Genomic DNA, 21,840 nt, shown 5'->3' with positions numbered 1-21,840 from the left:
AGTGGATGAAACTCGAAGTTTTCTTTAAAATAAAAACTCTCAAATCTGTCACTCTCACTCTTCAATCTTTCAAGATTCATTTTCATTTAAAAATAAAAGATATAAAAAAGTATCAAATGATGATGTATGGCAACTTTACTAAACTAACTCATCCCAGTTAAAAGAAAGAATAAGAAAACCAAGAAAAGAGATAGAAGAAAGAAGAAAAGCAGAAAGTCATAATCACAGTTGTTATAAGGTGATTTTTTCTTCTGATAAAATAAAGATCTAAATATTATACATGGGCAACTATTCACCAATGCAGGCCAAAACAAACACATTCCCATATCACATCTCTGCCATATACCCGACAGAACCGAAACAATTCCTCCCGTAGTTGGAAAATTGCTGTGATCTCTGACTCTCCAACTTGGAGCAGCTGCTGATGCGGTGTCCAAGCCCACCACGACTGCACCCTCGATGCTCATGTGCATTATCAATTGTCTCTCCTTCTCTTAAGTTGACCAAAATAGATGGTAAATTCTGTTTTGCTTCTAGCAAGAGATGCTTCAGATCAAGAAGGGTTCTCTCACTCTGGCTCTTGTTTATAAAAGCAGTTGCTCTACCTTTCTTGCTACATCTTCCTGTTCGTCCAATCCTATGGACATAGTTTTCCACTTCTGCTGGCATATCATAGTTAATCACATGCTGGATATCAAGAAAATCTAAACCTTTTGAGGCAACATCAGTTGCAATCAACACATCTTTTTTACCAGCTTTAAAGGAAGATACTGCATGTTCTCTTTCTTCTTGGTCCATGCCTCCATGAATAGCCACAGTATCAACACCCTCGCTGAGAAGATTCAAATGAATGTCATCTACATCAGCCTTGTCCTTGCAGAATATCATAACAGGGGGTTGGGTCTTCTTCAAGCAATGGAGAATGTAACTTTTCTTTCTCTCTTGCTTCACATACTTAACCCTCTGCACAACATTGATGTTTGCTGCTCCTGGTCTTCCCACATTAATAATAACAGGCTTCACTAAAGCACTAATAGCAAAGTTCTGAACTTGGGTGGGCATAGTAGCAGAGAACAAAAGAGTTTGCCTCTGAGCTTTAAAATAACTGACTTCCCTGATGTCTTCCTCAAACCCTAAATCCACTAATCTGTCAGCCTCATCTAATGTCAAATACCTGCAATTATCAAGATTCATTCTCTTGTTTGCAAGAATATCTTTTAACCTTCCAGGAGTTGCAACTACGATATGCACACCCTTCTTCACAACTTACAATTGTGACTTGACATCCACTACACCAATGCAGAGTAATGACCTCAACTCAGGATAACCAGCTTCTCTCATGCTAATTGAAAATTCTTGAACTAGATGATAAGTCCGAGTGGCAAGTTCTCTTGAGGGGCAGATAATTAAACCAAAAGGGCCCTCTCCTGAGGCAATGGGCATCATAATCTCCTCCTGGAGAGCGATCATAATCAAGGGAAGCACAACAACAAGAGTCTTACCAGAGCCTGTGGAGACAACCCCAATCATATCTCTCCCCGACAAGATAACAGGAAGACCTTGCATCTGAATCGGGGTAGGCTGTGATATTCCTTTAACTTTCAGTTTCTGTAAAATAGGCTCAGTAAACTTCATATCCTCAAAATTGATTAATGGGGAAGGAATATCTTGGCCATCAACAATTACATGACACTGTTCTGGAATAGAATCTTGTTTCTCTTTGGAAATTCTCCTATAGGGAAGTGGAGGTTTCCATCCGGTAAACAATGTATCTGTAAATATAATTCCTTGGCCAACTCACTCACTGACATTAGTTTTCTCCTGCGAGACAGCTGCTCTAAAATCTCTTCTTCTTCTTCTTCTTGATAACTCCGCTTAGCCATGTTAAAACAACCACCAAAGGCAACCGGTCTACAATCAAGACTATACTAATAAACTAATTATGATTCCTTTATACAGAGGGGGAAGTTCCAGTTTTGCTTGCCTCAAAGTTTTACCCTAAAAGAAAAAGAGTTTTCAGTATAAACTAATTATAGATTTAAAGTTTTTTTCTTAAATAAAATTAATAATGGGACTGTCGTGCTAGTTTTCTTTAAAAAAATATTTTTTTTCCTCCATACGCTAATGAGGATATGATTATTGAAGATTACACTAAATCATTTTTATATTATTATTTATTTTTGACAAGTAATTCATTAACATGATTAAAAATGAAATATACTAAAGTAAAATATGATTACAGTTCTTCAAAATTCTCAAATTTTATTTCTTCTCCTTTTTACTCTTCAATTTTTTAATTTTTATTTTCATTTAAAGATAAAAGACACAAGATTTTCATTGAAACTGTTGAATTATTGTATAGATGTGTTTACTTATAGTGCATTTGATTTCTAAATCAAAGGATGTGTCAATGTTAATTTTGTTTTTTCAATTGTTTCTAACGGCATACGGTAATAGGATATTTGATAGAAAGAGCTTTTAATAACATAATTACAAAACAAAGACTATTTTGTGTAATTATTAAGACTGAAGTCCTCAATAGTGTAATATGGCAAAGCTTAAGGACACAAAAATAATTACCCCATAAAAATAAAAATAGAAATCAAACGTTCTTCTCCACTTTCGCGCCATTAGAAAACCCAAGATCAATCAATTGGAAACGCCATTGTAAAATCCAAAATCAATCAATCAAATCGGAAATGAGCGAATACCTCACCGGAGAACTTTTGATTTCGATTCTTATAAGAGTTCCTGTCTCATCTCTCGTCAGATTCACTGAAGTTTGCAAAGAATGGCGAGAACTGATCAAAAGCGCCTATTTCATATCTGTTCACCTCGATTATGTTCTCTCAAATAGCTCTCCAGTTGCCTTCTTGAAGCATCACTCAGCATCTCCCAAGCTTGACAGGTTCTTTATTAATTTTGAACCAGATTCTGCAGTAAACTTTACTTTTCGTTTCCAAAATTACGATGCAGATTTTCAATCGCCTGATGTGATAGGGTGTGTGCATGGTTTAATTTGCTTGACTGACTTCAAAAGATCATTGAATTTTGTCTGGAATCCTATTCTTAGAAAGTTTATTCAATTCCAAGATCAAGAATCTTCTCGGGGTCAAATTAACTTGACTCGCGACCTTGGGTTTGGATATGATTGTAAAAGGAAAGACTATAAAATTGTTAGAATTTCCATTATTAAAAATATTGAAAGTATATTCCCTGAGACAAAAGCTTCTGTGTATGCAATAAAAGAGAGATTTTGGAGAGATTTGAACTCTGATGATATATTGAATCATTGTTGTTTAAAGAAAGGGGCTGTATTTTGTGAGAGATTAGCCCTACTGCATTGGATTGCATCTAGTGGTTGGAAGAAATTCATTATTTGTTTTGATTTGATAAGAGAGAATTTTGGTAAAATGAGATTGCCTGAGTGTTTAGAGGAGGTTTCAGTTTTAGTTGGGTATCTTTTTCTTGGTGAGATTTGCGGATCGTTGGCAGTGATTCACGCGAAACAAAAGGAATATAAAGTTTTTGAAGGGATCGATGTTTGGGTGGGGAAAGATTGCGGTTGGAATAAAGTGTATGTTGTGGGTGATGCTATAACTGGTACGTTAGGTTCATTGATTGGTTTAAGTGGAAGTGGAAGTGGATTGTTGTTGGCTATAGGTTGCAAGGAATCAGATGAACGTGAATTGGTTCAATTTGACTTGAAGAGTAACAGGACCAAGAAGCTTGGAATTACAAGTGCAATGGGAGCCATTTATGCTGGATCTTATATTGATAGCTTACTGCTCTTCAATGATGATAGTGGAGCAATTTCTTTTCAAGAAATTGAACCAAAGGTCACATACTTTCTATTGTCCTTGTTTTCTTGTTTTGGTTGGGATTTAATGCTTAAAGGAGTAGTGTATTTAAGTCATATTTTTGTGACCTGTCTGATTGAGATAATGGATGTGGTTAATCAATCCATTGTTTCTACTTTTCTAAAATCTTTAATAATCTGGGTCTAGATATGCACACTCCTAATCTATGACTTAGAGAATACCTTTCTTACATTTAAGTCTAAATATAGAAGAGAATAATGCTGAAGTGTTAACACCCAATCAGCCGTATATGCATGTGAGACCATCACTATTTGCATTAGATTTGGTGCCACTCTTTTTTATAGCTATCACCTTATGAGGAATTTTATCGGTGATGCAATTTGTTGATCAGATGACATAATGGTCCAAAAAATGCAAGATGCTAGATTCATGCAGCTCCATGTCAGAATTTGAGACTCTTCTTAGATCCTTTGGAGCAATATTCGATCTATCAATATACTTTTTATTTATAGTTTGTTTCTCTCCATGTACGAAGAAGTTAGTCAATGGTAGCTATTAACATGTGATGTTCCTGAAATCTATTACTTGCCTAAGTCAATGTATAGGATACTATGAAGCTTTTGTTCATAGTCTCTCACATATACCAATGAAATAGACGTGGAAATGTGACTTCGAGAGAAAAGTTCTATACTAAGATGTTCATCCTCTTTGTTTTCTCTTGCTTTGTTTGGTCATTTTCTATACTAAGTTTTATCTGTTCACTTTCCATTGTTAATGGTCTGGAAACTAAGACTGCATACGCTGTGGACTATTGAGCTTCTCTTTGTTTATCTCTGCTTCCCATGCAAATGCAAATGCAAGTGGAAAAGGAATTGGTTTTGCTATATTTCTCCAAAGTACTTGCTAATTAAAACATCACCTCTGCCTTGAACATTTTTTTCCTGAAGATTGATGGTTTTGCTTTCTGATATGGCATCTAATGTTGTGCAGGAACTTTAAAAAGGAGAGACATTGTTGTAAATTTGTGCAGCGTAAATGTTATAGCCACAGATAAAAGAGAATTTGAAGACTGGAGGGTGTATAGTTAGTATGAACTTGTTACAGTGATATTCTTGTGTAAGTACAAAATACAGTAACTTGTATTCTGGATTCATCTTTGAGGTTACAGATTTTGGAACAGGTTGAGAAGTGGATTTGTGTCTGTTCTTTCCTCTCCAATTAAAATAGCTCAGATTTTTCTGATCTTTTTTCCTTAATTTTCTCATGTTGCAATTCTTTGACAATTCTGAAATTCTGACATGTATATATTATCTCAGTATTAATTCTCTTGATGTGAATTTTCCATGATTTGAAAAAGTTAACATAACCTTTTGTAAAGTTTTCCATATTGGATGCTCATTTAATATTTTACCTAGCAATTTTATATTTCAAGCTGGCTCAGACTCTTTAAACAGTACTTTTTAGCATTCTTCAAGGAGTGAGCAGTCAAGTAGACTTCAAAAAATAAAATGCTCATTCCATGGAACTCAAATGTTACACTGAAGAAAGTGAAATACCTTTCAAAAACAACTCTGGAATGGATTCCAACAAGACACATATAAAAATTAGATGCCCTACAACTTTGTGCGGGCGGACCAGGATGACAGAATTTTGAAGTCATAATCTTGAACTGTACATTTAAATATCTGAAGCATAGTAAAAGGTCTGAGTTTCCCAATTTACTTGTTTAAATCTTTTACCTGCTTTTTCTTTATTTGGCAAACCTTGTCAATTGTGTCTAGCTTCATATTTGAATTGTATGTTCTCCAATGCTTACTCATATTCTAAGTACTATAGGTCAAATTAGGAAAGAAATATTAATCTTCCTTCTGTTTCAAATGTTTTTGTATGGCGACTTTACTAAATTAACTAATTCCAGTTAAAGGAAAGAATAAGAAAACCAAGAAACAAGATAGAAGAAAGAAGAAAAGAAGAAAGTCATAATCACAGTTGTCATCAGGCGTAATACTTGCTATATCATGAAATAAAACTTGGTTGATATAAATAGTACTTTGTTACATGTAAAGGATTTTTCTTCTGATAAAAATTAAAGATCTAAATATTATACATGGGCAACTATTCCCCAATGCAGGCCAAAACAAACACATTCCCATATCACATCTCTGCCATATACCCGCCAGAACCGAAATAATTCCTCCTGTAGTTGGAAAATTGCTGTGATCTCTGACTCTCCAACTTGGAGCAGTTGCTGATGCGGTGTCCAAGCCCACCGCAATAACTGCACCCTCGATGCTCAGGTGCATTACCAATTGTCTCTCCTTCTCTTAAGTTCACCAAAATAGATGGTAAATTCTGTTTTGCTTCTAGCAAGAGATGCTTCAGATCAAGAAGGGTTCTCTCACTCTGGCTCTTGTTTATAAAAGCAGTTGCTCTACCTTTCTTGCTACATCTTCCTGTTCGTCCAATCCTATGGACATAGTTTTCCACTTCTGCTGGCATATCATAGTTAATCACATGCTGAATATCAGCAAAATCTAAACCTTTTGAGGCAACATCAGTTGCAATCAACACATCTTTTTTACCAGCTTTAAAGGAAGATACTGCATGTTCTCTTTCTTCTTGGTCCATGCCTCCATGAATAGCCACAGCATCAACACCCTCGCTGAGAAGATTCAAATGAATGTCATCTACATCAGCCTTGTCCTTGCAGAATATAATAACAGGGGGTTGGGTCTTCTTCAAGCAATGGAGAATATAACTTTTCTTTCTCTCTTGCTTCACATACTTAACCCTCTGCACAACATTGATGTTTGCTGCTCCTGGTCTTCCCACATTAACAATAACAGGCTTCACTAAAGCACTAATAGCAAAGTTCTGAACTTGGGTGGGCATAGTAGCAGAGAACAAAAGGGTTTGCCTCTGAGCTTTAAAATAACTGAGTACTTCCCTGATGTCTTCCTCAAACCCTAAATCCACTAATCTGTCAGCCTCATCTAATGTCAAATACCTGCAATTATCAAGATTCATTCTCTTGTTTGCAAGAATATCTTTTAACCTCCCAGGAGTTGCAACTACGATATGCACACCCTTCTTCACAACTTCCAATTGTGACTTGACATGCACTCCACCAATGCAGAGTAATGACCTCAACTCAGGATAACCAGCTTCTCTCATGCTAATTGAAAATTCTTGAACTAGATGATAAGTCTGAGTGGCAAGTTCTCTTGAGGGGCAGATAATTAAACCAAAAGGGCCCTCTCCTGAGGCAATGGTCATCATAATTTCCTCCTGGAGAGCGATCATAATCAAGGGAAGCACAAAAACAAGAGTCTTACCAGAGCCTGTAGAGGCAACCCCAATCATATCTCTCCCCGACAAGATAACAGGAAGACCTTGCATCTGAATCGGGGTAGGCTGTGATATTCCTTTAACTTTCAGTTTCTGTAAAATAGGCTCAGTAAACTTCATATCCTCAAAACTGATCAATGGGGAAGGAATATCTTGGCCATCAACAATTACATGACACTCTTCTCGAATAGCATCTTGTTTCTCTTTGGAAATTCTCCTATAGGGAAGTGGAGGTTTCCATCCGGTAAACAATGTATCTGTAAATATAATTCCCTTGGCCAACTCACTCACTGACATTAGTTTTCTCCTGCGAGACAGCTGCTCTAAAATCTCTTCTTCTTCTTCTTGCTGATAACTCTGCTTAGCCATGTTAAAACGACCACCAAAGGCAACCGATCTACAATCAAGACTCTACTAATAAACTAATAAACTAATTATGATCCCTTCCCTGCAAGATCCAATTTCGCTTGCCTCTCAAGTTTACCCTAAAAGATCTGTCTTTTCACTATAAAATAAGAGCTGCGAGATTATGGAGTAATCCCATAGTAAATAGGATACAAGAATCCTAGATATAATTGGAGTAAAACACAAGTAATAAGATTATACTTAATATACAAATATTTTGTGGGATAATTACTATTAAGCCCAATGTAATTTCATATTATATTAGTTATTTTTTAATATTTAAAATTATTATTTTATTTTATAATTTTATACTAAAAATCAACAATTATTAATTAAATTTGATTTATAGTATTTATTTCTTTATTTCTCATATAATACATAAATTTTTTCTTATAATTTATTTATTTTTTAATAAAACTAACTATTACTTCTTTAATTTAAAATCAAGACAGTTAAACTATTAAATTGATAAAAATTATGATTAAATATTAAATTTGTCTAAAATTATTTTTTACCAAATCAAGGTAAATGTTTATTTTTAATAAAAATCAATTTTAATATTCGTATAAAAATTATATTAATTTTTAGTATAATTTAATTCTATTAAAATTTAAAAAAAATTAAAATATTTATAGTTAGTAAAATATTAAAAATTCATATAATTCACTTTAGATTATTAAAATAAAATAAATATTATTTTTATAATTAATTTTATAAAAAGTTTTAAAAAAATATATTTTTTTTTACCAATTTTAGTTTTTTTAATTATATTAACTTTCAAAATGCAAGAAAATCTTAATGCATCAAATAAAATAAAAGCAATTTACCTATTACACCATAAATGAAAGGCCAAAGACAAAACTTAATTAATGCTTGTTTAACATATACTTCTACCAGGATAACTTTTTTACTATAAAATTATAAAATTGAAGAATAAAAAAATATTTTTTCTAAATGTTAAAAGATCAAGGTATATAGCAATTATCCCATATTTTGTACATAAGATTAGTAATTATTGGTATATAACTATTAATATTTTTTTTAAGCATTATAATCAATTAAGATGGAGGATTCAACAACCAACCAAGTCCAACCTTAAAGTTAAAGTTCAAACCAATCATGCAAATAGAACAATTTCTCAAATATATTTTCACAAATGAAGCAAAAAAATAATAATAATAATAAATCCTCAGCCTTTTGCATTTTTTTTGAATAACTTTAATCTAGAATATAACATTGACAACAATATTTATACAATGCAATGAGTTAGAAGAAAAGTACATGAAAAATGAAAATTATGGATGTGATTATACCATAGCAACAGCAATGAGCTGCAGATACCCAAAGTTGTCTAAGAATCAAAGGGAATTGGACCTCATAGTTCTGCTTCCCAATGCAATGAGTCCACTCCAGTGGATAAAAAGGAGAATAGCATTCTTCACTGAGCAGTTTGCAATAAACTCTACAATGGAAAAACCTTCTTGTGCTTAAAGTAAGACAAGAAAGACAAATACAGTAACCCGCATAAAATACCAGTTACGATTAGAACCCAATTAAATGTAGATGGCTGGTCAAAAATCGAGTCTTCAAAATTCATTCCAAATATTCCTGTAACAACAGCAAATATTGTTGCCACAAAAGTTGCTGCAGTAAGAAGCAACTCAAATTGAATCAGCTGGTTCTGGACATTTCCCTGTTCGTATAGAAGAATAATATTTGGTTTAATTTATTTTTCTAATGAAAAATTATGAAAATAAATTTTAAGAAAAAAAAAAAAAAAAACCATAAGTTTTAGAGTTATTAACCACTTACCAGTTTAATGTTGATTAAATCTTCAGTATCATCGATATATTCTTTGAGCTGCATCATTAATTCGGAAAGTGAATATAATACATTAACAAATGTCCTTAAACCAATTCCAAAATACTAAGCAACCGCCGACCTACACAAGGATTTTATAACTATCTTTAGCACCCACAAAATTCTATGCAGCCTAGGATGATTCTGCATTTCAATTTTCCTAGAGAAAGAAGGAAATCCTATATCAAAGTTAAGTGGGTTGAAAAATCAGCAACATCTTTTCATTCAGCTGACTCATTGTAAGAGTCATGATTGCAGATGGCCTAATGAATGTATACAGGACCAAATGCAAATTATGCAGGAAAAGATCTTACCGAGAACAACTTGCTGAGGGTGTTGTCAATGAAAACAAAATATGCCTCCAGCAACATTTCAAGTTGATCAACATTTTCATAATTAGTGGAAGAGCTTGTCAAGCTTCCATGTTTGCTTGAAGTAACAACGGTGCTAAAGGTTCTCTGCAATTTCTGGACTCCACTAATTGATCTCACAGGCGAAACAGGTGCAGATTTTGAAACCACTTTGGTCTCACCTGGGATATTATTTTGAAAATATAAGTCATCAAGTGCATAAGCTTCTGCCTTCTGTTTCTTCTCTGTCAGATACATCTCAGCCATGTCGCCATCGTCCTCCATGAGATGTTCTATCTCATCATGAACCTATAATTTCAATCTAGAATATGTAGAGGCAGCAAAGTAGCAGCAGACGGGAGAAAAGAGGAAGACGAATTAGTAAAGTTACTTGTACCTTCTGAACTCGCTGGGTCAATGCAAGGAGGTGGCCTTTGAGTCTACGAACACGTTCCAGATTCAGAGTATTAATAGAAGAAGCTAGTTCATCCAGCACTGGATAAATCTCAATTTCCAGTTCTTTCACCTGCCAAAGTCAAAACTGAAGCGTATAAGCATTTTAGCCAAAACCTTTAGTGTGTCAACCTATTAGTTAATAATCATTGTTTCTAATATGTGGTGAATCCCAAATTTTTAGAACTTTTGCATGAAAGCCCTACCCTCAGGTCTCAATCCCCTGTGCATGTGCATTTGGCGGGCCAGATAAGGACCTTTTTTCCCAGGATACATATAAAATAGCTAAAATCACTATGTAATTCAGCTTACTCTCACCTCTACTCGGACAACATTTCTGGAACACAGGTTTAACCAAGTTCGCCGATCAACCACATATCAGAAGGGGCAACTATGAAAGCCAAATACCAAGTTTGAAGTACTGAAAACTAGTTTACTTTTTCAACTACCCCAAGCTATCTTTTACTCTTACTTTTGATGTAAGACAACATGGTCATTGTAGTAAAGATTATAAAAAAAAGCAATTGACTCAACTCGACTTCACCTCAATCTCCAACTGATTATTCGAAACTATTTGGGGCTGGCTAAATCATCCAATGAAATGTTTTCATCAAATTTCAATTTGACAAGAAAATCCCCACCTTTAGAAGATTTTCTATTAGGAAATTTTATAAATGGAAAAAACCAGATTTATGAACTGCACATGGATCATATCCCCAGGACATCCGCTTATAATTTTGAGTAACTGAAGTTTTCAGTTGCTGGAAATTAAACACAAATGTGAGAAGTGTGTGAGAGAGAGAGAGAGAGAGAAGAAAAGAAAAAGAAAGCAGGGATGAAACAGTTTTCTAGTCATCTAGTGATGCAAATTATAGCGTACCTGAGCATCAAGAAACATGCAAGTTAACTCCAAAGCCAATTCCAGCGCTCTAAATTCAAATGGCAAGTCCTCTGAATTAAATCACCAGCATTGATTAGCAAGGCATGCGGGAATTGAGTTTTGACATATGTCGACATATCAAAACCAATCAAAATTAAGAGTACCAGAAATTAGCACCTAACGTTTTAGGAAAAATTATAAAACTATTACAAGACTCTAACTTACCTTAAAGTATTATTCAGCAACAGGAGATTTTAAAAAAGTACCCTAAGATTAATTTCCCTTTAAATTGCTATTTGACACTAATTTGTAATACACATACGCTAAATCTACCAAGAAAGTGTTACAAAAGGGCTTCTCTGCTTTCTGCTAATATCAATGGAAAGAACCAGAAAAAATAAGAAAAAAGAAAATTCCTTGAACAAACTAATTTCAGCTTTACATATAGCAATATCAATTTCAACTTCAATTATGATATATAGTATTGTTTTGCATTCTATTTCCTAAATAACAAGGAAACAGATGGAAAGTTCAAGGCCATTCAAATCAATATAATATATAGATTAGATGTAATTTTACCAGATTGATCTTTGTTTGTCTGAAGACGTTTGCAGAATTCTGACTCAAATTGAATGACACATCCATCCAAGGATTTCATCAAGATAACCTCCTCGGCTGTGATTATACATCTAATTTGTTCAAGACTCACCACAATAGCCTTCTCCCTTCCTAAGATTGTAGAAGGATAAATGAAAAGTGGGTCCAAAAGCCGAAGATCCCTAGCAGGCAAGGAACAATGTCTCATAATAGTAGCCTTATCAAGCTCCAATATCTCTAAGTCACCATTCTGATCAATTTTTATCCAAGAACGGCTTCCATGTCCATGACCTCTCTTCTTCAAGCCTGGCAAGCCAGTCCCATGATTACCATAACCATCTGAATTTAGCCTTCTGGCATTATGAAAAAATGCAGAATCTGGAAGATCAGAAGGTAGACGTCGACCTCTTGATTCTTCCATAGGACTTCGATTTCTCCTTGTTTAGATGACAAGCCAGTTCACAGAGGGGTAATGGACCAGAATTCATTAATGATTTTGACTCTAAGTCAGTCATTAAATACATTTGATAGAATAGCTAATTATCACCAATGTTATACATGTTCTTCATGCATCTCTGAGTTGAAACCTGAAGAGAGGACACAAAAGGAAAAAGTAATTAAAAGCATATCGCTTTTAATGAAGAAATTAAGTAAAGAATAAACCCCAATAAAGACTACTCCGTACATATCTAAGAACTGGGCCAGAAATAGCAAAGGAATGAAACCTTGACAGATCTTAACCTAGGTACCAAGAACGCCCAGATTTTAACTTGAGTAATTCATGTGAATGGAGATATAAACAAGACCTGATTAGTCATGAGTATTTCTCTAAAAGAAATCCAAGAATCAGACCCGCACCAATGAGTTATATATCTTGACATAATCATTCAAGCCTAAATCAAAGTTTACTAACAAGTGCAATTTCAACATTTAAACACCCAATAACCAATTCCTTCTGACCAAGTACTGAACTACTAAACACCGTCAAGAACTCACTGCTCCATTTACCACTTTAATTTCAATAAAAACTGAAAATTATCCAAAAAAGAAAAAAGAAAGAACCCACGATTCTACTGTTCATATACAGATTAATAAAAGAAGCACAAGAAAGCAGTAACCGAAGAAGAAGAAGAAAGAATGTCACTTTAATAGCAGATATTAGAGGCATAAAGCTCCATTATTGAAACTTGAGAGACGGAGAGAAATGTTCTCACTGCCAAAATGAAGAAGAAAGAGACCACCCTAACAATTAGAAAGAGAAAAACAATAAGTTTTTAACAGCAACCGCTTTTGCCTCTCAAAAGAGATGTTTTCAATTTACAGTAAAGTTTAGCTTTAGTTTCTATCCAGAATCCATCCATCACTAATTGCCTTAATTTGATCATGGCTAATAATCGACAAATCTTTTGGTGGGCCTTTCTGTCTGTCTTCCGTTCGTTAAAGCTCATAGCCCTCTCCAACCAAGCCTTCCTATTTTCCTTGCGGTCAAATTTATAGGCGAAACTGATATCGAGTCCGTTCCGGTAATTTTTGCGTTTACTTTCAAATGATGAATGTAGTTTTTACTTTTTCTTTTCTATATTATGACACACAGTTTCTATTTTTTCAATATTGATAATACCTTTGATATATTATTATTTTCACTATTAGCAATGTCCTTTTAACATTACTTGCTATAGTTTTCTCAGTTTTCTTTTTCAAATCTATCATTTTGATATTTATTGATTGTTATGATTTTCTTATTGTAGTTTTTATCATTTTGATATTTATTGATTGTTATGATTTTCTTATTGTAGTTTTTACTCTCTTTTTTTTTTTAATTTTAACAATATAATAGCGCTATTTTAATATTGGCGTCGATTGTTATAAAATACTTAATTCAGTTTTTATTGTTTTAATATTAACAATATAATTTGATATTGATTGGTGTAATTTATTTCTTTTATTCTATACTAATTAACTGCTTTTAGATTTAAATTTTTTTAATTATGTCGTTTTTATATATTTATTATAATTTTTTTTATTTTATTCTTATATAAGAATGTATAATAAAATTTAATAATATCTGTAAAAAATAATTTAGTCTTATTTAATTATTTTATTCTTATATAATTAAATATATTATTTTTTTATAATTTAGTCTACTAATGAGATGCAATTATTTTAAAAGTGAAAGATCAAAATAAACTTAAAAAAAAGAGATCCTCTTTATAAAACTGAGCACAATGGCAAGAGAAGCTTTAATTAATTTACATTAACAATACTCCAAATATAGAAACCAAAGCAGCCTCACAGAGGGTAATTACAGATGGCGCCAAATCTTAAATAGTTTTGTTTTTGAGAGAACAAATACTAAATAGTTAGTTACGATTCACAGACCTCAAATAGTTGCTAAATCTTCGTTGTAAGATTTCATTTTCTTTCCCCTCTCAATATGCAATAAAATTTTCATAATCATGTAAAAAGGAAAATAGAAAACCAAAAATAATTCATGGGAGAGAAACCAACCGAAATTTAGTTTCTCAAAATCAAATTCCTGTAATTTAGAGCAGCTGATTGCTTCTGTTTATTCTGTTGCTTAACCATTAAAATATTATCTTTGATTTGTAACGTCTCGTTCCGTGTATACAAGCAAAGATTATTACACCAAAAGAATCATCTATTGATCGCCGGTACCTTTCCGGCGATCAAATTTCATGCCTGTCGAGAACATCTAGCTGCACAGAAGTATATAAGTTAATTACGTCTGTGGCATTATGATCTCTTTTTTCTTTTTGGGGATTTTATTTTTAATAATACGATTGCATCAGAAATGTCAAAATCTGAACTGGGTTGCTTTCATTTTCAGGTTAGATGGGACAGGGACGCGGGAATGGAACGAGAAAGAATATAAAACATGGTTTTCATCCTGAAACTAAAGAAAACTTCAAGACAAATAGGCAGCAAGAATTATTAAATTCACAGGTTGTTGTTATTAATGGAAAGCATTCCAAGAAATCACCATCAAGACCGGATTCCCATGTTGATCAAGAAGGGGATGTTATCTTCAAATCTCTAAATTTACCTAGATCATCATTGTCCATAAACTTACCTTCATACTCTCATTTATCTTTGTCTATAAGGTTACCTCCTGTCTCACATTCGTCTTTGTCCTTGGAAATACCTTCTGCTCATTCTGATTCTGATTCTGATTCTGTATTCCCATCTTCGTCTTCGTCTTCATCAAATACACCACCACCAATTAAAGACGATGTAAATTGTGTTTTGCATGGCAAGAAAGATTTAAAGAAGGTATCTCAAGACCAGATATTAACGTCCCCAGTTCTTGATTTTGTGCAAGAATCCTACCCCTTGGACCTAAATTCAATAGCTAATTATTCCCCTCCGACTCATCAAGTTATGGATCGATCAGGAGGAGGAGGAGGGCATGATCCTTCTAGGATTCCATTGACTATATTTGAGAGGATACCTAGTTCACCAGTTGATTGGAGTGCTGCTTCTAATGACTCATTGTTTAGCCTTCAGTTAGGAAGAAACAACAGTAATAGTTTCTCTAGAGATGGAATTTCGTCAGTGGATGAGTTGAGCAAGTCTGGAGATGTAGAAGTTGCATCTGCTCCACCTCCTCCCATTTCTATGTCAGAGATATATAATTGGTCTCCCGTCCCTTCAGAGGAAAATAGCCAGTTCTCCATCGATATAGACAGGGTGGAGGCATTTGGAGTGGCTGATGATGTAGAAAAAGTTGCAACTCGAAAAGTTTCAGCAAGAGAAGCCGATGAAGATATGAAAAAGGAACAGAAGATGGATTCAGATGCATCATCAAAATCTACTGCCAATTACAGAACTTCACATCGGAATGGAGACAGCTCTCGATCTTTTGCGTTTCCAATGTAAGTTGTTGCTATTTTCAATCTGTTAAAGCTTAATTACATGATATATTATATAGTGCTGCACATCGCAACAAAATTTATATCATCTCAGAGCATGATTTCTTTTAGTAAGCACTTATTAAATTGAAGAATAAGTATTTAACTTGCAGTTTTGTTTGCTTTGAACACGTTATAGTCTCATATTCAACTTTCATAGTTTTAATAAATGAATTCTTCTAACACTTTATTATTTTCCAATCCACTATTGTAAATGTTCATCTTGAACGTATCCATCTCTGGTATGCACATTATATTGTGCGGATATTGTGTGACTCCTAGTTGACAGATATTACTAGACTTTTCAATCCATCATGTATACTGCCTATTAAAGAGTTTACCGTAAACGTTTAGTTTGAACGTATCCATCTCTGGCATGCACGTTCCAAGCACAATTAACGTGCAGACATTTGTATATGAATATGATTCCTAGTTGACAGAATTGACTGGACTGGGGTGTGCATCTAATTTGTGCAGCTGTAAACATGTCTATATATATATATATATATATACCCTTTCGTAGTCTGTTTGCAGAAAGAAGAAATACGCATGATCATGGTGCTGCTGTTCTAATTGTAGTCGGCGTTATGCTGTTCTGCATGGCTACTCTAATTTGCAGTTGGGCGCTCCGCTAACTGTAGCCAAACAAGAATATTTTGGTGCGGCTGTTATAGTCCTACCACCATGCATGTGACCCTGTCGAACTTTTTTCCAGTAAAACTATGATTCAAATTTTGTTGCAGAACATAGCGCTTGAATTTAACTTGTTCGAATTGCGCAGTTTGGCAGATGGGGAAAGAACCAATGGACCACAAACAAATGCTGAGAAGCAGCATATGCTGCAACTACTAAATGAACAGCATGCCAAAGCAAGTGTAAAATCACCACAAGCTCCCAAAGCAAGTACAAAATCAGCATCAAGTAGCTGGTATTGTTGCTGTTCACTTAGCTTGGGCGGTTGTTTCTGGTGTTGCCCCTGTCGTTGTTCCTCGTGTTGCCCATCTAAATGCTGCTACCCATCAAATTGTATTTCATGTAGCTCTTCTTCTTGTCACAAATGCAGCAGCAGCAGCTGGCCTTCATGTCACCTATGCAGTTGTTGCTCTTGTAACGCATGTAGTCGTTTATCGTGTCATCCATGGAGTTGCTCTTGTTTCCGTTGATATTCCTTTTCATCTTCGTCGTTGTTGGCTACACTAATCTAATCCTGCTTGGTTCTACAAATTCCTGCCCAACTTGTCCCTCAAGCTTCTTATAACTATGTCAAAATTGGGACAGTAACACAGAATCGACAGCGATTTTGAGCACTTGAAGACCTGATGTAATGCAGGGCGTAATTTGTTCTTTGATCCTTGCAAGCTATATCAATCAAAAAAGAAAATTATTTTCTCTCTCAGCAGTGATGTAGTTGTGTAGACTATTCTTTTTCAAGCACAGTCCAAATTACTTTTCGTTTCCTTTTATTAATATTTGTGTGATTATGATGATAAATATAGCATACAAAGAAAAGCTCATTTTTGTTGAAATAAGCCACAAACTGAGGCTCCCTTAAAAGGTCTGTTTTTGGGTAAGATTTTTCGTCCAGCGTCACTTACCTTTAATTCTCATCATTAGATTGTAAGTGACTTGCAAACAATTTTCTCATTTTGTTTTTAAAGAATTAGCAAAACAGCAAATGAAAATGATAGCAAAATTCTTATAATTTAATAGCTCATTTCAAATTTTGAATTCTAATTTCGAGTTTGCCAAATGTGCTTGATTATTTTCTGAGACTCGAATAATATATAATTAAAGTTAGCATTAAATTTAACTCAACAGACAAGATCAATTTAGTCCCTGAATTCAAAACAGGGGACGAATTTTGGATTGTTTTGTTTAAAATGGTGGTTTTTCTTTTTCCTTAGATTGATCACACGACATAAACTGAAGGACCAAGTTATCCATTTGACCAGGAAGCATAAAGAGACCCGCACTCTGCTGTGGTCTGACAAGGAAGCTGCCGTGTATTGACGAAGTGATGCATTAATTGACCGGTAGATGGACCCCACTTTCTCACTGGCTATAACAAAGTCGACCCGGGCCCCACCTCCCTAGACTTGTACGAAAAATTAAAAACTCTTTTTGGTCAGTTCTTGCTAGACTTGCAACGAAAAGAAAATTAAAGATCTTCTTTTTCTTTTCTTTCATTATTATAATTTGTTTTCACCTACTGCAATTGCTAAGCCTGAGGGTGCAAAACGATCCCTTTTAACCTTAACAGCAGCAATAACAAGAAGTAATAATCATCGAAGATTAAGAAAGAAAGAAAGAATAGGGAAAACAGGGTGTTTCATTCTATAACAATTTCTTGAAGAAGAAATGAAAAGAAATCATCTTGCGGAGGTTGTTTTCTTGTTTCTATTCTGTTTTTGGTCTTTGGCTTATGGGGCAGTGTTGTTTCCTGACAAACAGGTGCTGCTTGAATTCAAGTCCTTTGTTTCTGATCCTCATGGGATTCTGTCCACCTGGAATTCTACCAATTCTGATCACTGTTCGTGGTCTGGTGTCTCATGCAACTCTAAATCTAGAGTTGTCTCTCTCAGAATTAGTGGTGGTGATGGATATGAAGGTAATTCCCGCGCTCTTTCTTGTTCAAAGTCCTTAAAGTTTCCATTTCGTAGATTTGGGATTAGAAGAAGTTGTGTTAATCTTGTTGCTAAACTAGAAGGGAAGTTAACTCCGTTGATTGGGAAACTCAGTGAACTTAGAGTTCTGTCTCTGCCTTTTAATGAATTTAGTGGTGAAATTCCTTTAGAGATATGGGGGTTAGAGAATTTAGAAGTGCTTGACCTTGAAGGCAACTTGTTCACTGGTGAATTGCCTCATGGATTTGTTGGGCTGAGAAAATTGGAAGTGTTGAATCTTGGGTTTAATAGACTTAATGGTGAGATTCCTATTGCTTTATCAAAATGTATGGATTTAAAGATTTTGAATTTATCTGGTAACAAGCTGAAGGGATCACTTCCAAGTTTTGTTGGTAGTTTTTCCAAGCTGAGAGGACTTTATTTAGCTAATAATGAGCTGATTGGGATTGTTCCTGCTGTCTTGGGAAATAAATGCCGGTATCTTGAGCATCTTGATCTGTCTGGAAATTTCCTTATTGGTGAGATTCCTGGTACTTTAGGAAATTGTTGGCGGTTGAAGACACTTTTGTTGTTTTCGAATAGTTTGAATGGTGAGATTCCTCGTGAACTTGGTCAGCTTAGAAGACTTGAGGTTCTTGACATTTCAAGAAATTTCATTGGTGGTGTGATCCCTACGGAGCTTGGTAATTGTGTTGAATTGTCAGTTCTTGTCCTTTCAAACCTTTTCGATACGTGGCTTAATGAGAGAACTGTGAGTGAAGAGGTACCAGTTCGGTTGCCAGCTGTTTCTAATGAAGGGTATAACCGTTTCCAAGGATCTATTCCTGTGGAAATTACAACCCTTCCAAAGCTGACAGTCTTTTGGGCACCAATGGTAACTTTCGGAGGGAAACTTCCAAGTAATTGGGGTGACTGTAAGAGCTTGGAGATGGTGAATTTAGCTCAGAATGGTTTTAATGGAGAAATAAATGGACTTTTTGAGAAATGCAGGAAGCTTAATTTCCTTGATTTGAGTTCAAACAGGCTAAGTGGGGAGCTCGACAAGGAGCTTCCGGTTCCTTGCATGACCCACTTCGATGTTAGTCAGAACCTCATGTCTGGCTTCATCCCCAGATTTAATTGCAGTGCTTGCCAAAGTGTAACCTCATTGCATTCAGGTCTTGGCCATGTCAATGTTTACAAGTCATTTTTTAGGTACAGAACACGTTTTGCCCCAAATTTGCCATTTTCTGTTTCTAATTTGGCAATGATTTACAACTTTGGTCAAAACAATTTCACCGGTCCAATTCGTTGGCTGCCAGTTGTAACACAGAGAATGGTGAAGCGGACTGATTATGCTTTTCTTGCCGGTGGAAACAAGTTTACTGGATCATTTCCAAAAAGCTTATTTGGGAAGTGTGATAAATTGCGAGGAATGATTATTAATGTTAGCAACAACCAAATATCTGGTCCTATTCCACAGAATATTGGTTCCATGTGCAGATCTCTTAGATTTTTCGATGCCTCTGATAATCAAATTTCAGGGTCAGTACCCCAAAGTCTTGGGCTTTTGAAATATCTTGTTGCCCTTAACTTGAGTGGAAACAAAATGCATGGTCAAGTCCCAGCTAGTCTCTCTCGGTTAAAGTACTTAAAGCACATCTCCTTGGGTGGTAACAACCTGTCTGGTGTCTTTCCTTCTAGTTTTGAACAATTGGATCCCCTTGAAGTTTCAAAACTAAATGCAAATTCTCTCCCTGCAAAACTCTCAGAGCACAATTCCTCTGGATTCTCTACCATGAGATCATTGTCCTCAATTAATGTGTCCTCAAATGATTTGTCAGAGTCAGTTATCTTGAATGGTACAGTTATGAATTGTAGTAATGCCCTTGGAAATCCGTCTTTTAGCTCTTGTAATATGTTCTCCCTCTCTGCAGCATCTCCAGGTACAGCAAAAAGCGACGGGGATCAACCAAGTAATCTAAATTCTCAGACGGAGACAAAGACTGGGAATAGTGGTTTTAAGCCAGTTGAGATTGCATCTATAGTATCAGCATCAGCTGTTGTTTCTGTGCTTCTTGCTCTGGTCGTTCTTTTCTTCTATACAAGAAATTGGGGCCCAAATGCCCGGGTTGAGGTTTCTGAACCAAAGGAAGTTAAAGTTTTTGCCAATATTGGGGTTCCTTTATTATATGAGAATATTGTAGAAGCCACGGGAAACTTCAACGCAAGCAACTGCATTGGAAATGGAGGTTTTGGTGCCACTTACAAGGCAGAAATTTCTCCAGGAATACTAGTGGCTATAAAGAAGCTCGCTGTTGGAAGGTTCCAGGGTGTTCAACAATTCCATAATGAGATAAAGGCTCTGGGAAGGGTGAGACACCCTAACCTCGTAACTTTGATAGGGTATCATGCCAGTGATGCAGAAATGTTTCTCATATATAATTATCTGCCAGGGGGTAATTTGGAAGATTTTATTAAGGAAAGATCAGCAAGTGCTGTTACCTGGAAGGTCCTTCACAAGATTGCTTTAGATATAGCCTCAGCACTTGCCTGTCTTCATTATCAATGTGCTCCTAGAGTTCTACACCGCGATGTCAAGCCTAGTAACATATTGTTAGATAACGACTTGAATGCCTATTTATCTGACTTTGGATTGTCTAGGCTCTTGGGCACTTCTGAAACCCATGCAACAACTGGTGTGGCCGGAACATTCGGATATGTCGCACCAGAATATGCTATGACCTGTCGTTTATCTGAGAAAGCTGATGTTTACAGCTACGGTGTGGTTTTACTCGAGCTGATATCAGATAAGAAGGCCTTGGATCCTTCATTTTCTTCACATGAAAATGGTTTCAATATTGTTTCTTGGGCCTGCATGCTTTTGCGGAACGGCCAAGCAAAGGACGTCTTCACTGCTGGGCTATGGGATACAGGTCCCCATGACGACCTGGTGGAAATGCTGCACTTGGCTGTGAGATGTACAGTTGAAACCCTCTCAACCAGGCCTAACATGAAGCAAGTTGTCCAAAAGTTGAAGCAAATTCGACCTTCCTGATGTTAGCAAGACAATCAAACTTGTGAATGTGTACATTTGAGACTAGAAGCCAGGACATGAATAGAGAAAAATACAATCTTGTAATTTGTACATTTGCTGCAAATCCCATGTCAGGTATCCATTTTATAAGGTGTTAATGCTGTTACATATTCAAATAGCCATTTATCACCCTGCATTAGTTTGAAAGAAATTGTCTTTTTCAGAGCATAGCATTTCTATTTAGTAATTCCTGCATCCTGGAATGTGACAAATTGTTTGTTGCTCTGAAACATCATCCTAGTCCTAGGACAAGCAATAAGTAGGCAAGTCAATAAAAATGTATACTGTCTTTAGGAAATTATCAGATTCTGGAGATGCTATAGTAAATCAGCAACGCTTCTGCCTTTCCCTTTTATGAACATGCTTAAAGGGCTTCTTGTTTTAGAAAGCAGAGATTTTGTGATATCTTCACCCCTTTTATGTTAAGTAGTTGGTCCGGAAGGGGATGAGCAATCAATTCGATGTCATATGACATTGGTGTCGTGTGTACTTAAGCT

At 35.3% G+C, this 21,840-nt stretch overlaps 5 protein-coding genes and 1 pseudogene across 10 annotated transcripts; 3 read left to right on the top strand and 3 right to left on the bottom strand.

Moving 5' to 3' along the window:
- Positions 1–15: 15 nt before the first annotated feature.
- On the bottom strand, positions 16–2,395 carry LOC125370859 (annotated as a pseudogene).
- Positions 2,396–2,614: 219 nt separating this feature from the next.
- On the top strand, positions 2,615–5,114 carry LOC112537242 (putative F-box protein At2g02030). Of its 2 annotated transcripts, none has more exons than XM_048379270.1 (2): positions 2,615–2,908; positions 4,812–5,114. In XM_048379270.1, the coding sequence occupies exons 1-2, from the start codon at positions 2,700–2,702 to the stop codon at positions 4,873–4,875; spliced, it is 273 nt and encodes a 90-aa protein (XP_048235227.1). In that variant the 5' UTR covers positions 2,615–2,699; the 3' UTR covers positions 4,876–5,114. The 2 variants fall into 2 exon arrangements, with proteins under 2 accessions (XP_048235227.1, XP_048235221.1); XM_048379264.1 differs by lacking the exon at positions 2,615–2,908 and adding an exon at positions 3,020–3,839 and having other exon boundaries at positions 4,812–4,896.
- Positions 5,115–5,825: 711 nt separating this feature from the next.
- On the bottom strand, positions 5,826–7,833 carry LOC125369082 (DEAD-box ATP-dependent RNA helicase 35-like). Its single transcript, XM_048370496.1, has one exon. The coding sequence runs from the start codon at positions 7,536–7,538 to the stop codon at positions 5,976–5,978; it is 1,563 nt and encodes a 520-aa protein (XP_048226453.1). The 5' UTR covers positions 7,539–7,833; the 3' UTR covers positions 5,826–5,975.
- A 911-nt stretch (positions 7,834–8,744) lies between these two features.
- On the bottom strand, positions 8,745–13,205 carry LOC8264709 (magnesium transporter MRS2-5). 3 transcript variants are annotated; one of them, XM_015729051.3, is made up of 7 exons: positions 12,400–13,205; positions 11,697–12,301; positions 11,118–11,188; positions 10,182–10,310; positions 9,749–10,093; positions 9,387–9,434; positions 8,745–9,267 (listed from the first exon to the last, which is right to left on the bottom strand). In XM_015729051.3, exons 2-7 carry the CDS (start codon positions 12,133–12,135, stop codon positions 9,037–9,039), a joined length of 1,263 nt encoding a protein of 420 aa, XP_015584537.1. In that variant the 5' UTR covers positions 12,136–12,301; positions 12,400–13,205; the 3' UTR covers positions 8,745–9,036. The 3 variants fall into 3 exon arrangements, with proteins under 3 accessions (XP_015584537.1, XP_015584536.1, XP_048234073.1); XM_015729050.3 differs by having other exon boundaries at positions 12,859–13,205; XM_048378116.1 differs by having other exon boundaries at positions 12,929–13,205.
- A 980-nt stretch (positions 13,206–14,185) lies between these two features.
- LOC8264708 lies at positions 14,186–17,100 on the top strand. Of its 3 annotated transcripts, none has more exons than XM_015729047.3 (3): positions 14,186–14,441; positions 14,563–15,607; positions 16,425–17,100. In XM_015729047.3, exons 2-3 carry the CDS (start codon positions 14,568–14,570, stop codon positions 16,804–16,806), a joined length of 1,422 nt encoding a protein of 473 aa, XP_015584533.2. In that variant the 5' UTR covers positions 14,186–14,441; positions 14,563–14,567; the 3' UTR covers positions 16,807–17,100. The 3 variants fall into 3 exon arrangements, with proteins under 3 accessions (XP_015584533.2, XP_015584532.2, XP_015584534.2); XM_015729046.3 differs by having other exon boundaries at positions 14,186–14,449; XM_015729048.3 differs by having other exon boundaries at positions 14,186–14,458.
- Positions 17,101–17,751: 651 nt separating this feature from the next.
- On the top strand, positions 17,752–21,511 carry LOC8264707 (LRR receptor-like serine/threonine-protein kinase RPK2). The gene is made up of 2 exons (XM_015729055.3): positions 17,752–20,108; positions 20,184–21,511. The coding sequence occupies exons 1-2, from the start codon at positions 18,002–18,004 to the stop codon at positions 21,302–21,304; spliced, it is 3,228 nt and encodes a 1,075-aa protein (XP_015584541.2). The 5' UTR covers positions 17,752–18,001; the 3' UTR covers positions 21,305–21,511.
- The last annotated feature ends 329 nt before the right edge of the window (positions 21,512–21,840 follow it).

Source organism: Ricinus communis, chromosome 1 (genome assembly GCF_019578655.1).
Source record: "Ricinus communis isolate WT05 ecotype wild-type chromosome 1, ASM1957865v1, whole genome shotgun sequence".
Classification (NCBI taxonomy): Eukaryota; Viridiplantae; Streptophyta; class Magnoliopsida; order Malpighiales; family Euphorbiaceae; genus Ricinus; species Ricinus communis.
The sequence above is the reverse complement of the archived record's forward strand: the minus strand, read 5'-3'. Positions and strand labels throughout refer to the sequence as shown.

Excerpts from the sequence above, each read along its gene's own strand:
- LOC112537242 (XM_048379264.1), top strand. The coding sequence starts at position 3,414 with ATGAGATTGCCTGAGTGTTTAGAGGAGGTTTCAGTTTTAGTTGGGTAT.
- LOC8264707 (XM_015729055.3), top strand. The coding sequence starts at position 18,002 with ATGAAAAGAAATCATCTTGCGGAGGTTGTTTTCTTGTTTCTATTCTGT. Across the intron at positions 20,109-20,183 it reads AGAGTCAGTTATCTTGAATG|CATCTCCAGGTACAGCAAAA; the intron begins GTACAGTTATGA and ends CCCTCTCTGCAG.
- LOC8264708 (XM_015729047.3), top strand. The coding sequence starts at position 14,568 with ATGGGACAGGGACGCGGGAATGGAACGAGAAAGAATATAAAACATGGT. Across the intron at positions 15,608-16,424 it reads CGATCTTTTGCGTTTCCAAT|TTTGGCAGATGGGGAAAGAA; the intron begins GTAAGTTGTTGC and ends CGAATTGCGCAG.
- LOC8264709 (XM_015729051.3), bottom strand. The coding sequence starts at position 12,135 with ATGGAAGAATCAAGAGGTCGACGTCTACCTTCTGATCTTCCAGATTCT. Across the intron at positions 10,311-11,117 it reads GCATGTTTCTTGATGCTCAG|GTGAAAGAACTGGAAATTGA; the intron begins GTACGCTATAAT and ends TGACTTTGGCAG. Across the intron at positions 9,268-9,386 it reads ATTTAATCAACATTAAACTG|GGAAATGTCCAGAACCAGCT; the intron begins GTAAGTGGTTAA and ends CTATACGAACAG.
- LOC125369082 (XM_048370496.1), bottom strand. The coding sequence starts at position 7,538 with ATGGCTAAGCAGAGTTATCAGCAAGAAGAAGAAGAAGAGATTTTAGAG.